The sequence below is a fragment of the Anoplophora glabripennis genome, unplaced genomic scaffold (genome assembly GCF_000390285.2).
Source record: "Anoplophora glabripennis isolate ALB-LARVAE unplaced genomic scaffold, Agla_2.0 scaffold156, whole genome shotgun sequence".
In the NCBI taxonomy this organism is placed as follows: domain Eukaryota; kingdom Metazoa; phylum Arthropoda; class Insecta; order Coleoptera; family Cerambycidae; genus Anoplophora; species Anoplophora glabripennis.
Genome location: NW_019416250.1, coordinates 79,216 through 93,288, shown reverse-complemented (window position 1 = coordinate 93,288; position 14,073 = coordinate 79,216). Strand labels below are relative to the sequence as shown.

At 29.9% G+C, this 14,073-nt stretch overlaps 1 protein-coding gene across 3 annotated transcripts in view; it reads right to left on the bottom strand.

Annotated features, from left to right (window-relative positions):
- Positions 1–14,073, bottom strand: part of LOC108905665 (dentin sialophosphoprotein) — a 30,607-nt gene that overhangs the window by 13,641 nt on the left and 2,893 nt on the right. For 2 of the 3 annotated variants that reach the window (XM_023456484.1, XM_023456485.1), the window contains 4 exons: positions 3,665–3,795; positions 3,305–3,527; positions 328–524; positions 36–155 (listed from right to left, as the gene is read on the bottom strand). In XM_023456484.1, the coding sequence (XP_023312252.1) occupies positions 36–155; positions 328–524; positions 3,305–3,527; positions 3,665–3,795 (671 nt within the window). The remainder of the gene's footprint in view (positions 1–35; positions 156–327; positions 525–3,304; positions 3,528–3,664; positions 3,796–14,073) is intronic. The other variant, XM_023456488.1, reaches the window with a different exon arrangement.

The following is a 14,073-nucleotide window of genomic DNA, read 5'->3' as shown; positions in this document are numbered from 1 at the left end:
AATTTCCAATCTAATAAAAGCCAGCAGAAACTTACCCGAGTCATCCGAAACTGTAGAATAATGAGGATCCAGTTCTCTCTTATTCTTATTCATTTGTTTCGTCTGTGCAATTATATTTGCCAAAGGCTCTCTAACACTAATACTGGTATAACCCTCTGAAAACGGAGAGTACTCAATATTTGATGGATATAAAAAAAAATTATATTATCTATCAAACACATTCCAACAAAATACAAATTAAAACGATTTAAACAACAAAACAAATGTAAATTTTTCCAAACAAACACTCTACCTTCGAAAACAACACATAATAAATTTTACACTTACTTGAAGAGTCTTGTGAATCTCCACTAAAATTTGCCTGGGTGACCGGAGGGGTCATATAAGGCAATTCCGGACTAGCTGCTAAAACACCTGCTACAGCCGATGCAGCAGGGATATCAAGCCCACCAGCACTATGCGAGGACGACCTCCGAGATCTAGGCGGTGCAGAAGGTTCACTAGATGTACCTGCTCCTTCCACCCTAAAAATTGATTATGTTTGTAATTTTTTTACAGACATGTCTGTACTGACTCAAAATCGAGCAGATATTAAAAAAATCCAAACATTTTCTATAATCCAATACACAGTAACCTTAGAACATATACAACATAGATGAAGCACACTTACGGCGACAGTGTAGACGAGTGACGGAGAGAGAAAGAGTTAGTTTGGACACTATTTTTCTCTCTAGTGCATACGCGTGATTGGCTAACACAACTCCCTGGTGATATTCAAATAAAATTAAGAGAGAGAAAGAGAGCGAGTACCCAAACTATCGCCCTTTCTCTTTACAGTATAAAGTCCAGCAGGAGCAAAATCCAATTACAAGAGTTTAATAGAAATATGTAGTGGTTTTAAGATTTTAATAGTTTATAAGTAAAAGCCATAATATAGAGTAAAAAATATCTAGAATATAAAAAAATAATAATTACAGTAAGTAAAAATACATAGAAGAGAAAATCATAATTTACTGATAAGAAAAGAAATAAATACAATGAATATTGTCAAAAGAATAAAATAATAAGAATAGTTAGAAAACGTAGATATTAAATTTTAATTTGTGTCAAATATAAATAGGGGATTTTAACATTAAGCTGATTATAATAGTTTATTAATAATACAGAGTGTTAATGATATAATTTGCCAAACTTTAATGGTGGATTCTATAGAGTTATTATAAACATGTCCGAAAACATTTCATGTTCAAGACACAGTGTTAAAATTTGAAAAAAAAAAAAGAATATTTACTGAAATATCACTTACAATGTTTGACCTAGATTTGTAAAACTTGGACTAATGACTTGAATAATTATGGACAAAAATTTGCTGGGATGGTAAAGCTGCAGACCAGTGGCAGAAATATTTTAGCACTGTTGTTTGACAAATTTGTATATACCAATTCAGCNAGCGAGTACCCAAACTATCGCCCTTTCTCTTTACAGTATAAAGTCCAGCAGGAGCAAAATCCAATTACAAGAGTTTAATAGAAATATGTAGTGGTTTTAAGATTTTAATAGTTTATAAGTAAAAGCCATAATATAGAGTAAAAAATATCTAGAATATAAAAAAATAATAATTACAGTAAGTAAAAATACATAGAAGAGAAAATCATAATTTACTGATAAGAAAAGAAATAAATACAATGAATATTGTCAAAAGAATAAAATAATAAGAATAGTTAGAAAACGTAGATATTAAATTTTAATTTGTGTCAAATATAAATAGGGGATTTTAACATTAAGCTGATTATAATAGTTTATTAATAATACAGAGTGTTAATGATATAATTTGCCAAACTTTAATGGTGGATTCTATAGAGTTATTATAAACATGTCCGAAAACATTTCATGTTCAAGACACAGTGTTAAAATTTGAAAAAAAAAAAAGAATATTTACTGAAATATCACTTACAATGTTTGACCTAGATTTGTAAAACTTGGACTAATGACTTGAATAATTATGGACAAAAATTTGCTGGGATGGTAAAGCTGCAGACCAGTGGCAGAAATATTTTAGCACTGTTGTTTGACAAATTTGTATATACCAATTCAGCAAATTGTTGGCTACGATTAATTAGTTCAATTATTAGCTTTACTTTTATAAATTTATGTCAAACACATTAAAATATTTAAACGCAATTTCTTTTTATTGCAACACCCTGAATCTCAAAAAATATAGTTTCCGACAGAGGTTTATTGATTTGTGTCGTAGAGTACACCATTAAAGTTTCGCAGAGTATTTTATATAATAAACATAAATTTTAATATAGTAAATATAAAAAACTAGAAGTAAATCAGCTAATATTCCACCAAGAAAATTGTACAGGAGATTTTCTGACCAAAAATAAAAAAAACTTATCTTAAATAATATAAAAAGAAATAGAGGATAAAATAGAGAATCTGTCTTGTTCTCCAGAGAATAATCAATGTCACCGCAACACAAAAATTTGAGAGCTAGAAATGTGACGGCTCCTAAAAAAGTCACTCTGTAGATTATTTCGAAGCATAAATTCTCTCCGTCCCCAAGTGATAAATGTACTGAATGTGAAATAATGTATAAAACGAATCAGGATAAACGAACTAGGTTCATACAAACTTGTTTTATTACTTTTAGTAAAAAGGTCACTTATAAAATTTTGTTGTTATTGCTTATATTGCTTATACACTCTGTATCTAAAGTTCTTTTTCAAACTTAAATAAAATATTCTAAGTCACAAATTAACAAAGGAGGTTTCTATAAACATATGTCTAGAAATGCTTCGTTTATGGTTAGCAAATTTGGTAAGTGGCTTTAGTATTTGACTACTCACACCTCTATATGAAACAATTTTTTTAATTCCAACATATTTCAAACTGGACTCACTATTATAATACCAAATACTTCAAAAAATATGTTCGCGCCGCATGTCGCTAGGGTGCCCTGTTTTCAATATAAATGGCAAAATGTCATAGCGTGTATATGTAATTATTGCTAAAAGTGTCATATTATTATTTAGATAATGATAATTTAAGTTATCCATCAATAAACTAAAATGTATGCAGTTTTCCTCAATTGTCTTATGCAACTTGTAATATTTTATATTTTTATTAATTCTGAGCACCCTGTACCCCAAAAATCAATTTGGTTGGACATATAATTGTAGAAATTCTTTTTTTATTAATTTGTGAAGTCGAATTCATCCGAGTTGTGATGTAGAACCCACCATTATAGTTTGCCCGAGCATGTTACACCCTGTATATTACAATTATTAATGGGTATTACCTCAACAAATTAACCCGTTCTTCTGAGGTCGACTGATTTTCTTCATGCACAGTCGGTCTTACTGTCGAGGGTTGAAGCTGTGCGTAAGGGTGTTCCTTTGATTTTATTTTATCATATTTAACCTTCTCATATGGTGAAAAGGTATCATCGGCTTGACTTATTGAACTGTGCTGGGATATGCTGGGTCGGGACTCAATGCCGTTCGTTAAGGTATGTCTTTTTGCTATAAAGATCAATTATACATCAATATTATTTCTCTTTTCTAATATTTCACAATTTTCATGACGAAGATTTATTCATTTAATCGATGTATTTTGAAATGTAAATTTGAAAAATGGTAATATTTTATGAAAAATATACCTGCATTCTGGTATTGTCCCACTGTAGCGTAATGTTCAGAAGAATTATCTCCAGCAGGTTCCCAATTTACAGTAGCCCCTTGTTCGGATGGGATATCAGGTAAACTTCTTCTAGTATTAGTGACTGCATTTCTACAAATATTAAATTAAACAGTTAAAACAGTTTTGATTTCCATAATAATTGAGATATTACTGACCACATGCACAATAACAGCTATATTCAAAACTACTTTGCAATAATTTTTATTTAAATACACGTTGCCACAAACTCACTGAAATTTTGCCTTTTAAATCATTAGCATAGATCAAGGGGCAAACTCCGAGTCCAAACTGTGAACTTTAATTTGCATTTTTGCATTTGATATCCATAAATTTCTTCCCTTACATACAATACCTATATTAATTTACAATTAATGCCTGCCGGCTAATGTCTTAGTAATGATCGTAAAGCTGTAGTAATTCCCTTCCTTGCAATATTTAGGAACCATTATATAAATATATATTTCTCAGCAATGCCAGGATCTTGTAGGAAATAATGGCCTAGCAGTTTGCCTCCGAGAACAAATTTTATAAACTGAAAAATATCGTTCAGGATAGTTGCGTGATTTTGATATTTTTTGTGATGTGTTAGTCACTCTATATTTTGAAAATTACATAGTTTTGGTTCACATACACATATATACAGGGTGGCCAAATGAAAACGAAACAGAGCCATTTTCAGGAACTGTGTTAAGATTGTAGAAAAACGCTCAGACCCGTCGATTTTAGATTAAAAGGGGACATTCTTTGTTGGTATTTTTGACTCCGCCACTTTCACTCCCAAGCAAGGGTAAGCATCACCCCAAAATATTTTAATGGCATTGGGGGTTGAGTAATATTTCTTTTGAAAGCTGTTACAATTCTCTTTACAACAGACTTATAATTCAGCTCAATACTTTGAAAAAAATATACATTTTAAAATTTAAATTATGTTTAGTTGCTTACTTACTACTTAGTTGATAAAATGTTCAAACTGATGACAGCCCGCTTTCATAGAAGAATAAAGATTTTGTTCAAAACGTTCGCGCACATTCCGAAGCATTTCCGGAGTGATTCGACGGCATTCGTCGACGATTCTTTGACGCAAATCTTCCAGCGACGCTGGGGCTGTGTTTTATAGATTTTACTTTTTAGGTACCCACACAAAAAGAAATCAAGGGGCAATAAATCGGGTCATCGTGGAGGCCACTCAATGCTGCCTCTTCTCCCAATCCAATTCCGTAGAAAACGTTGGTCCAAATACTAACGGACAATTAACACATAATGCGGAGCAGCACCGTCCTGTTGAAAAATCAAATGATCTTCATCATACTCTGGAACATTTTCAATAATACCAGTCAAGGCAGGGTCAATAGTGTCTTCCAGTAATTGCAAATACATTTGGTCAGTCAAATTACCAGGTAGAAAAAAAGGACCCACCAGCCGGTCACCGAAAATTCCAGCCCATACATACTCATTATTTCGCAAAATTGCAAACGGCGGTCATAATCATCCTCATGAAGTTCCTGGACTAAATGTATTTTGTATGGATGGAATTTATTCTTCTTCAAAATGGTTTGTATGCTAGTTCGATTGATCCCAGACACAGATGCCAGCTGCCTCATACTTAATGTAGGATCAAGATGAACTTGCCTCAAAACTGCAACTTCACTAGCTTCATTAACTATAGGTTTTTCAATTTCTCATTTTTTATTGGCTACGTTCCCTGTCTCTTGAAATTTTTTTACTAACTCTAGAACATACTTCCTCCTGACATGTCGATCTTGATGTTGTTCATTAAATAGCTGAGCTGTTCTATTTGCACATTTATTGTTCATAAAGTAAAGCGAAATGATATCTACCCTTTCCGCAATGGAATAAACCATAGTGTTTAATTTTCAAAAACACAATTAAATAAACTACCAACCAACGCTTCCAAATAATACGAGTAAATAATTTGGAATCCACTAATTTTATGTTCATTGTGTGTGTATAGCATTCATTTCTGTTTTTTTTGTTTTTTTTTTTTACGAAAGTGATAACAAATTGCCAAAAACCAATGTAACGCAAGAAATACTAAATTTAACTCGAATGACTGACATTTTTACTGTTACTAATTGTTTGTACATAAATTTCAACTTTAAAATCAAAATTCTTAATAAGTATTGGGCAGAATTATAAAATTTAAAGTCTGTTGTAAAGAGAATTTAAGAGCTTTCAAAAGAAATATTACTCAACCCCCAATGCCATTTAAATATTTTGGGGTGATGCTTACTTAGGGGGTGAAAGTGGCAGAGTCAAAAATACCAGCAAATAATGTCCCCCTTTAATCTAAAATCGACGGGTCTGAGCGTTTTTCTACAATCTTGACGCAGTTCCTGAAAATGGCTCTGTTTCGTATTTTTTTAAATAGCCCAATTTATCATCTAAAATATTTTTCACACAGTTGGATTACACCCTGTGTAAACTAGTATATATTTAATTTTGACTTATCAACTTTATAAAAAGATTTTTTTTTATCATACACCAAGCAAAGTGTGGAAAAGTATTAAACAGATGACACATGACACAAAGCGATAGAAACACAAATAATATGTCATGACAATCAGTTAATTAAAAAAAAATACACCAGCCTCACTGAAGAATGAATCAACACAATTTATTTCAAATTATTAATTAGTAAATTCAAGCGCAGATGTGCCCCATTCTATATTATGAATTATATCTTTCATGAAGCTACGAGAATATCCATGTCCTCTCTAGATTTATATTTTGCTACCTCAGCCCACTATCCCGAAACTTCTACAGGGTGATCATACAACGTCGAAAATACCCTTTAACCTATAAATAGTAAAGACAATCCAAAGTTTGCTCTATTGTATATGTCGCAGGCTAATTGCAAATTCAGTCTTTTTATAAAATGCCTAGGCGTCTTATAAGTGACTGGGTAAATTGTAATATGATGTGTAAATACGATTTGTTTATGATTTGACTGAAAATGTTAGGTATTTTAAAAAACGTCGAATAGCTATAAGTGTTATTGTAAACGCATCCTAATTTTCATTTTCTTTAAAATATGACTGACTTTCTCCAGTCGTTTTGTAAACTTCTGAAAATCAATTCGTCATTTCATGAAATATCAATGCCTGCCTTTCTAGTTTTCATTTTCTTTAAAATATGACTGACTTTCTCCAGTCGTTTTGTAAATTTCTGAAAATCAATTTGTCATTTCATGAAATATTGCGTACAAATAAATAGTATTTTTTTATTCTATATAATGTGACATAAAAAAAATAAATGCTAATTCTTACATTTGATTTTTTTAATCTGCAAAGTTTATGTATTGTTACTTATTTGAACAAGCTCCATTCTGGATCTTCTCTAACATATTGGAACCCTAGTTTTTGAAGTGAAAATAGCAAAACAATACTGCTAAAGTCATACCACGGTACAAACACATAACATGAAGAAAAAAACTAACCTAGCGTGTGCCTTAAAATTTGCCTAACTCAAAAGTAGTTTCATTATAATATACCCGAATATGTTCAGTTTATTCTAGGGGCAATGTAAAAATATAGGCTTTTGTGTTCATTTTACAATAAATCTTGTAGCTATTCGGTGTTTTGTAAAACGCTTAAAGTTTTGAGTCAAATTGTAAAAAAATTGTATTTAAATATCATTTTACAATTTGCCTAGTCATTTATAAAATGCTTAGGCATTTTATAAAAAGACTGAAATTGCAATTAGCCTACAACACATATAGTACTTTAGAATGTCAAACGTGCTTGAAGAATAGCAGTATTGTTACCCAAAAATAAATTAACATAATTTCTATCAATACACCTTATTTAATTTATTAGAAAAGTCAGGTTTAGTTATGACCTATTGCATATTACAATTGATACAATCTGTGTTTCTTTTTATAACTTTGTATTTTTTCATAAAACTGTACTTTTTTTAACTGTAATTTTGTATCTTCATGTACCTACTGGAATTAATAAACTCAAATTAATTTAATTGAATAGGTCCAGATCTACAATATTTTATTAGCGTAGCCCAGCATTTTGACAGTGTTGAAGATACCCCATTTGATCTATAAATACTAACCTAGGTTTGCCCTATAGCAAATAATATTTTAGATAGTCACATTCACTTAAAGTATAGTTGTGTGGTCATTTTCCCACATTATTTATTACATCATTTATTACATTAGTAAATTCATGTTCAGTTAACAAGCAAAATGATTTGAATTGAATTATTTTTGTAGCAAACATAAAAATAAACATGATGTAATTTTAATAACTTCAGGCAAATTTTGACGTCTTGTATATGATATTAAAACAAAAGCTTGGGGTGGTTTTCACCCCCTAAGATTCGATTGTTGATTTCTTTTATAAAGGATTAGTTGTATGTAATTTATTTGTAATAAATTCTCATCCAAAAATGAGTTCTCTATCTTAAGTAGATAAAAAAATACATATGACTAGTGTAGCTTCAAAATAAACCATTTGGTACTTTAAATTTGTAATAAATGTGTAATAAACCATGAATTTTAAATTTTGGTGGAGGGGTGAAATGGCACCATAAATCACAAGAGGGAAACCGCAGGAGTAATTTGGTGTACAAGCTTGAGTAATATTGAGTAATACCGAGTAATACAGAGTACTAATGAGTAATGGTTGATACTGAGTAATAATTGAGTAATTCTGAGTAATACTCGAGTAATTCGGAGTAATAGTTGAGTAATTCGGAATAATAGTTGAGTATTACGTGACTCATATACGCAACATAACAGCAGCGCGCGCATGCCATCTAGTTATAGCCTCGACCTTTAGCGATATGTAACTTTACCGTGACATGGAGGTACAAGTGTTGCACTGATTTATGTATAATTATTGTTCTTGTGATTAGTGTTTGTGATTTACAACTAAGGTAAGTTGTAATTAAGATGGATGATATATTGGTATGCTAAAATAGGAATATATTGATATAATTTAAAACTAGAAATTTTAAAATCTGTTAGTTATACAAGGTGTTGAAAAATATGGTAAAAACAACATATTGACAATATATAGTGCTGACCAAAATAAGAAAAAAAAGTTCCTATGAACATGTATCCGAAAATGCCTCGTTTCTGAGATACAGAGTACCTATTGGAATTTTAAGAAAATAATTATTAGTCCGGTCAATCTAGACATTCAAAGATACATAAATTTACAACAAGTTGAAAATGAGTTAAAGTTAAAACATAATTAAAAATAACATATTAAAATTCCTCATAGTTCCTGTACTTGGAAAAAAATTTACTCGAGGTCAAAGATCAGAAAAATGGGTTTTTCGCGATTTTCAGCTAAACGGTAAGTTTTATCAAAAATTGTTTATAAAATTATCTATAAAAAATGTATCAATACTTTTTTTCCTAAGGGCCAGCGTTTCTGAGATATAACGATTCAAAAAGTTGTAAAAGTTGTAATCATAATATGCACACGTTTCCACGCCACCTATGAGGTAGTGTACTACCCCAGTAGACCTATTCCACAGGTCTGTTGTGATTCTGTTTAGTTTGAAACTATTGCATAATAACAGATATTAGCAAGGGTTGGAAATGATAAAAGCGATGGAAATTAAAAAAAAAAAGTAGAGGAATTTATTCGTCTGATTCATAACATTCAAATACTTCTTCTTGATCTTCTTCTTCTTCTTCTTTCTGGGTGTAAGTAAATTGCGTCAATAGTGATGTATCGCATGTCTCTTCGTTGGTATCAAACGAATCCTCTACTATTGGTGATTCAACATTAGAACACAACCGGCCTTGACAATTTGTACATGCCAGAGAACACAACAGTCCAACTTTTTTGCAACCACATTTAGCACTGCATCCCTTTTTACAGTTACAGTGGCGTATTTATGCATATTATGACGATTACAACTTTTACAACTTTTTGAATCGTTATATCTCAGAAACGGTGGCTCTTAGGAAAAAAGTATTGATACATTTTTTATAGATAATTTTATGATCTATAATTTTTGTCTTTTTATGATAAAACTTACCGTTTAGCTGAAAATCGCAAAAAGCTCGTTTTTTTTGACCTTTGACCTCGAATAAATTTTTTTCCAAGTACCGGAACGATGAAGAATTTTAATATATTATTTTTAATTATGTTTTGAACAACTTTACTCACTTTCAGCTTGTTGTAAATTTATGTACCTTCACTCTTATTTTTTGGTCTAATTTGACCGGACTATATGTCATTTCATTTAATTCTAAATCACTGTTTAAAAATTTTTTGAATTTGGTACGTATCTTCTATAATTCGGAGGCCACTATGACAAGTCACATAAACCAGTGGCGGAGATACGGAAGTACTGGCACATAAATTTTAATTGAAAATCTAAGCCACTGAATATTTTGCAAATCAAATAATATTTTTGAATTATATATTTCAATAAGAAAAGAATACTGTTCTTGTTATTTTTGTCTATAACGTATCATTTTCAAATTATTTAAGATTATGTAGAACATTTGGACTTTTTTTTACAGTAAAATTAACTGATGTTTCACCTTCTAGTTATTTAACTACAGGTAGTTTCAATATTTATGTTGTTAAATATTTGATTTAATTATTTAAAAAACTTAAAAAACTAGTGAGTTAAGCACTATTTTATGTGTTTTAACATTAACTTTAACAATTACTTTCTACATATACTTAGGTAGATATTTTTTTAGATGGCTGATACCGAGACTGGACTTTTTTCTAACGTTGAAACAGCTTTAAATTTGAAGATTCCTGAAATGGTAAAACATCTACTGGTTATAAATGGTTATGATCAAGGATCTGTAATTTCAAAAATTGACGACAACTCCTTCAACGAAATTGAAAGCTCTGCTAGAAATGATTTACCAGATATTATCGAAAAAGAAGACTACTTCGAAGACTACCCTAAATACTATGGACCCTATACCAATCATCCGAAACTCTTTAAAATGGTAAGCGGTTATGGTCAAACTATTTCAAAAAAGCACACCAGTCTGTGAGCTGTGAGATCAGTTCTTGAGCCGAGAATCGGAATTTTTGAGCAAAGGTCGAGTTGAAACAATGTCAGAGTCTCGGTCAGAGTTTCGGTCAGAGTCGTCTTCGGTGGATTCAAGAACACCAAATTTGAGTGAGAATGCCTTCATATTAAGAATTTTAAAAACGTGGGCGAAAAATAAAAGTGATAAAAACGAATGGAAACATATGGTCCAGTTGAACTTAGTGGAAGTGGCCCTTTCGAATTAAACAGAATTGACAGTTTGAATATTCCAAAAAGAAGATTAAATTTATTATAGATACCTACATTTATTTCCAAGTTTAGTTTTTTTACTCCTAGCTGCATTTTAATTTAGTTCATGTTGTTGTTTAGTCCTAAGATGCAATATTTGTTATTTTGTTTTTTTGTAAACCATATTGAATTGTATACAAATAAACAAAAATTTGTGCTACAGTTTGTATTCGCTGTTTATTTACCATTACCTTTTTTCAAGCCTTTCTCCTTTATTGAATGGTGCGATTGTACCCCACTAACATAGTAAGCGACAATTAATACTTGAGAAATACCAATAATATTTGCGTAAACTGAGTCATGCTTGAGTAATGTGAGTAATACTTGTCTAATATGAGTAATATTTGGGTAATATGAGTAATAGTTGAGTAATATGAGTAATATTCAAGTAATATGAGTAATATCCTAGCAATAGTGAGTAATATTTGAGTAATAGTGAGCATTATTTACCAAAATGAGTATTTTAGTGTACAAATTTTAGTCAGCGGTTTCCCCCTCGATAAATCATTACACAAAACACCATAAAAAATATATGTAAATATAGATAGTACCTACGTTTTTTACATATTCATATTAACCTCGATATTAACAATAGGAAATTTGAAAAGATTTAATTATTCAGCAAAATTAAGAATAAGAAATAATGAGTATGTTACTATTAAATAGGTAAAATATCTATTTTTATAAAAACCAGGAAATTTTTGGAAAATTCTACAAGTAATATATTCCCTTATTCTTTGGCTTTTCTGACATTATTTAATATTAATTAATTTGGTACTAATTTTATTAGAAAAGAATAAATTGAACATTTTAAATCAAATTTCACCCATTATTGCAGTAAAAACAAGCAGCATAAAAACATAAAAAAGCCAATAAATCAAAACAGAAGCAATAAACACGATCTTAAACATAATTTTAGGTAATCAGTTGAACTTTGATTCCACAAACGAAAACAACTTTGAAAATTGATTTCATTGTTCTTTAAATCTTTAAATATGATAACCACATTTTTTTATTTTTTCCAACATTTCTTTTAGCTCCTTGATTAATTTCAATTTAGACTAAATGTGTGATACAAAACAATTAAAAGATTAAACTGTCAATATCCATCAAGTTTGAAGTACTTACATAAATCTGACTCATAAAATGGCTTACCTTCTAATTCAATTTTTTAAATTAACATTTAGACAATACTCTGTGATAACAAAATGGTTTTTACAGATAATATTAGATATTTTAGTTGTATTTTAAACTTCGCTGTAAGTAGGTACTATACTGATAAGTAAATAAAACATCAGACATAATAACAGCAGCAATTACAAAAAAAAATATGAACTAAGTAGGTAGGTATAGAATTATCTTTGAAGAGCCAGACAAAAGTTCATCAAATATTAAAGAAGAACAAGACTCGTAGTAACAAAATAAAATATTATTTTTCTGTAATTAACAGCAAGTTAGTCTCTTTGGAAAAGTCAACAAACACTTGCAGAACAATGTAGCACATTTTCAGAAACATATGCGTGTCAAATTTTTTTAGCAAAGCTTCCTCAGACCAAAACAAAGCAACTAACCAAATATGTCTCAGTAAGTACCAAAATGCTACCTTAAAAAGTTACGGGCCATCAAAGAAATGTTTGTTAATTGTTTACGACAACTCAGTCACTTTTTGAAATATTTCAATGAATATTGACATAGGACTTAAATTCTAAAAATATGGGCTTATTTTTTACCTAAACCATAAAGATTCCTAAGAACACCTTAAACAGCCTTTTGTTTTTCTTATTGGCAAAGGTTTCCAAAAATTGCAAATACTTTTTGATAGTCACTTTATTTTAAAAAGACATAGGTACTTGTTGCACATTGCTAAAATACATTAATTCAATAAATTTGGGGGTATTCTAGTCCATTGAACTTTTCTTAAATTGGCACCTAAATTAAACATTTTTTATAATTTACATAAATATTTACAACTACAAGAAACTTTGTCTAGTGTGATGCAACCTTCTGAATGAAGTACCACAAAACAATATTCACAGAGATATATCTAACATTTTTTAATGGAGATACGTTGGTGTAAATCGTAAAAATTATTTAATTTAGCAAAATCATGAAGCCCTACTAGACTAGAATTCTTCCAAATGCTGCAGTAAAATATTAAAATCCATTTACCCCAGGAACTATTTATTTTAACAATATGCAACAAGTATACTTTTTTACAATAAATTCAATATTTCAAAAAACACATTTTTTGGAAAAAAACAAAACTGCTCCGGTTAAAGTATTTTTAGCGACCTTTTTGTTTTAATTAAAAAAAATTATATTCATATTCATATTCCAAAAACCCCTATGCCAAATTTCATTAAAATATCTTAAAATGTTAGGAGGTTATAGTAAAAAAAAATAAACAAAAAACATTTCCTTGAAGATTCTTAATTTTTAAGACAGTATTTTGTACTGGGATATAATATTCTTCAATATATTTTTCTTTTATTTTGTACAAAAAATATAGTGAAATTTTTAGATACTTTTAACACCCTGTATCTTAAAAGCTAGGGCATTTAGAACATAAATTCACAGGAAAGTTTTCCTCGAATTAAACAAGAGTTCCACAATTTAATTTCTTCAAGCTATTCCCGGGACATCCCGTTCAACATAAACCACAAATTTTTAATAATACTGTGTTGCATTTTTATTCTCCAGGAGCTTAAATCTTTGTAAGAATAATCTAAATACAGTAGTGTCTAGATAATTTGAATTTTGGTTATCTATTATTAGATATCCCGACCAATTTTTCCCCCAAAATGTATTGTATAATCCGAGGTATAATCTGAATTATAAATACATATATTATATTATTATAAGTCAATAAACATTTGTCTGTGCCTACTTTTTCAAATTTCAATAAACAATAAAAAAACAAAACCAAGATAAAAACAATAATTCTAATAAGTAAATAGTGAATATTGTAAGTAAGTAGTAGTAGAGAAAACCTTATTAAGAGTGTATTTATTTGTATGGGGATTATCATAAGTTACACTTATCGCCGTATTTTGTTGGTGTCACAAAGTA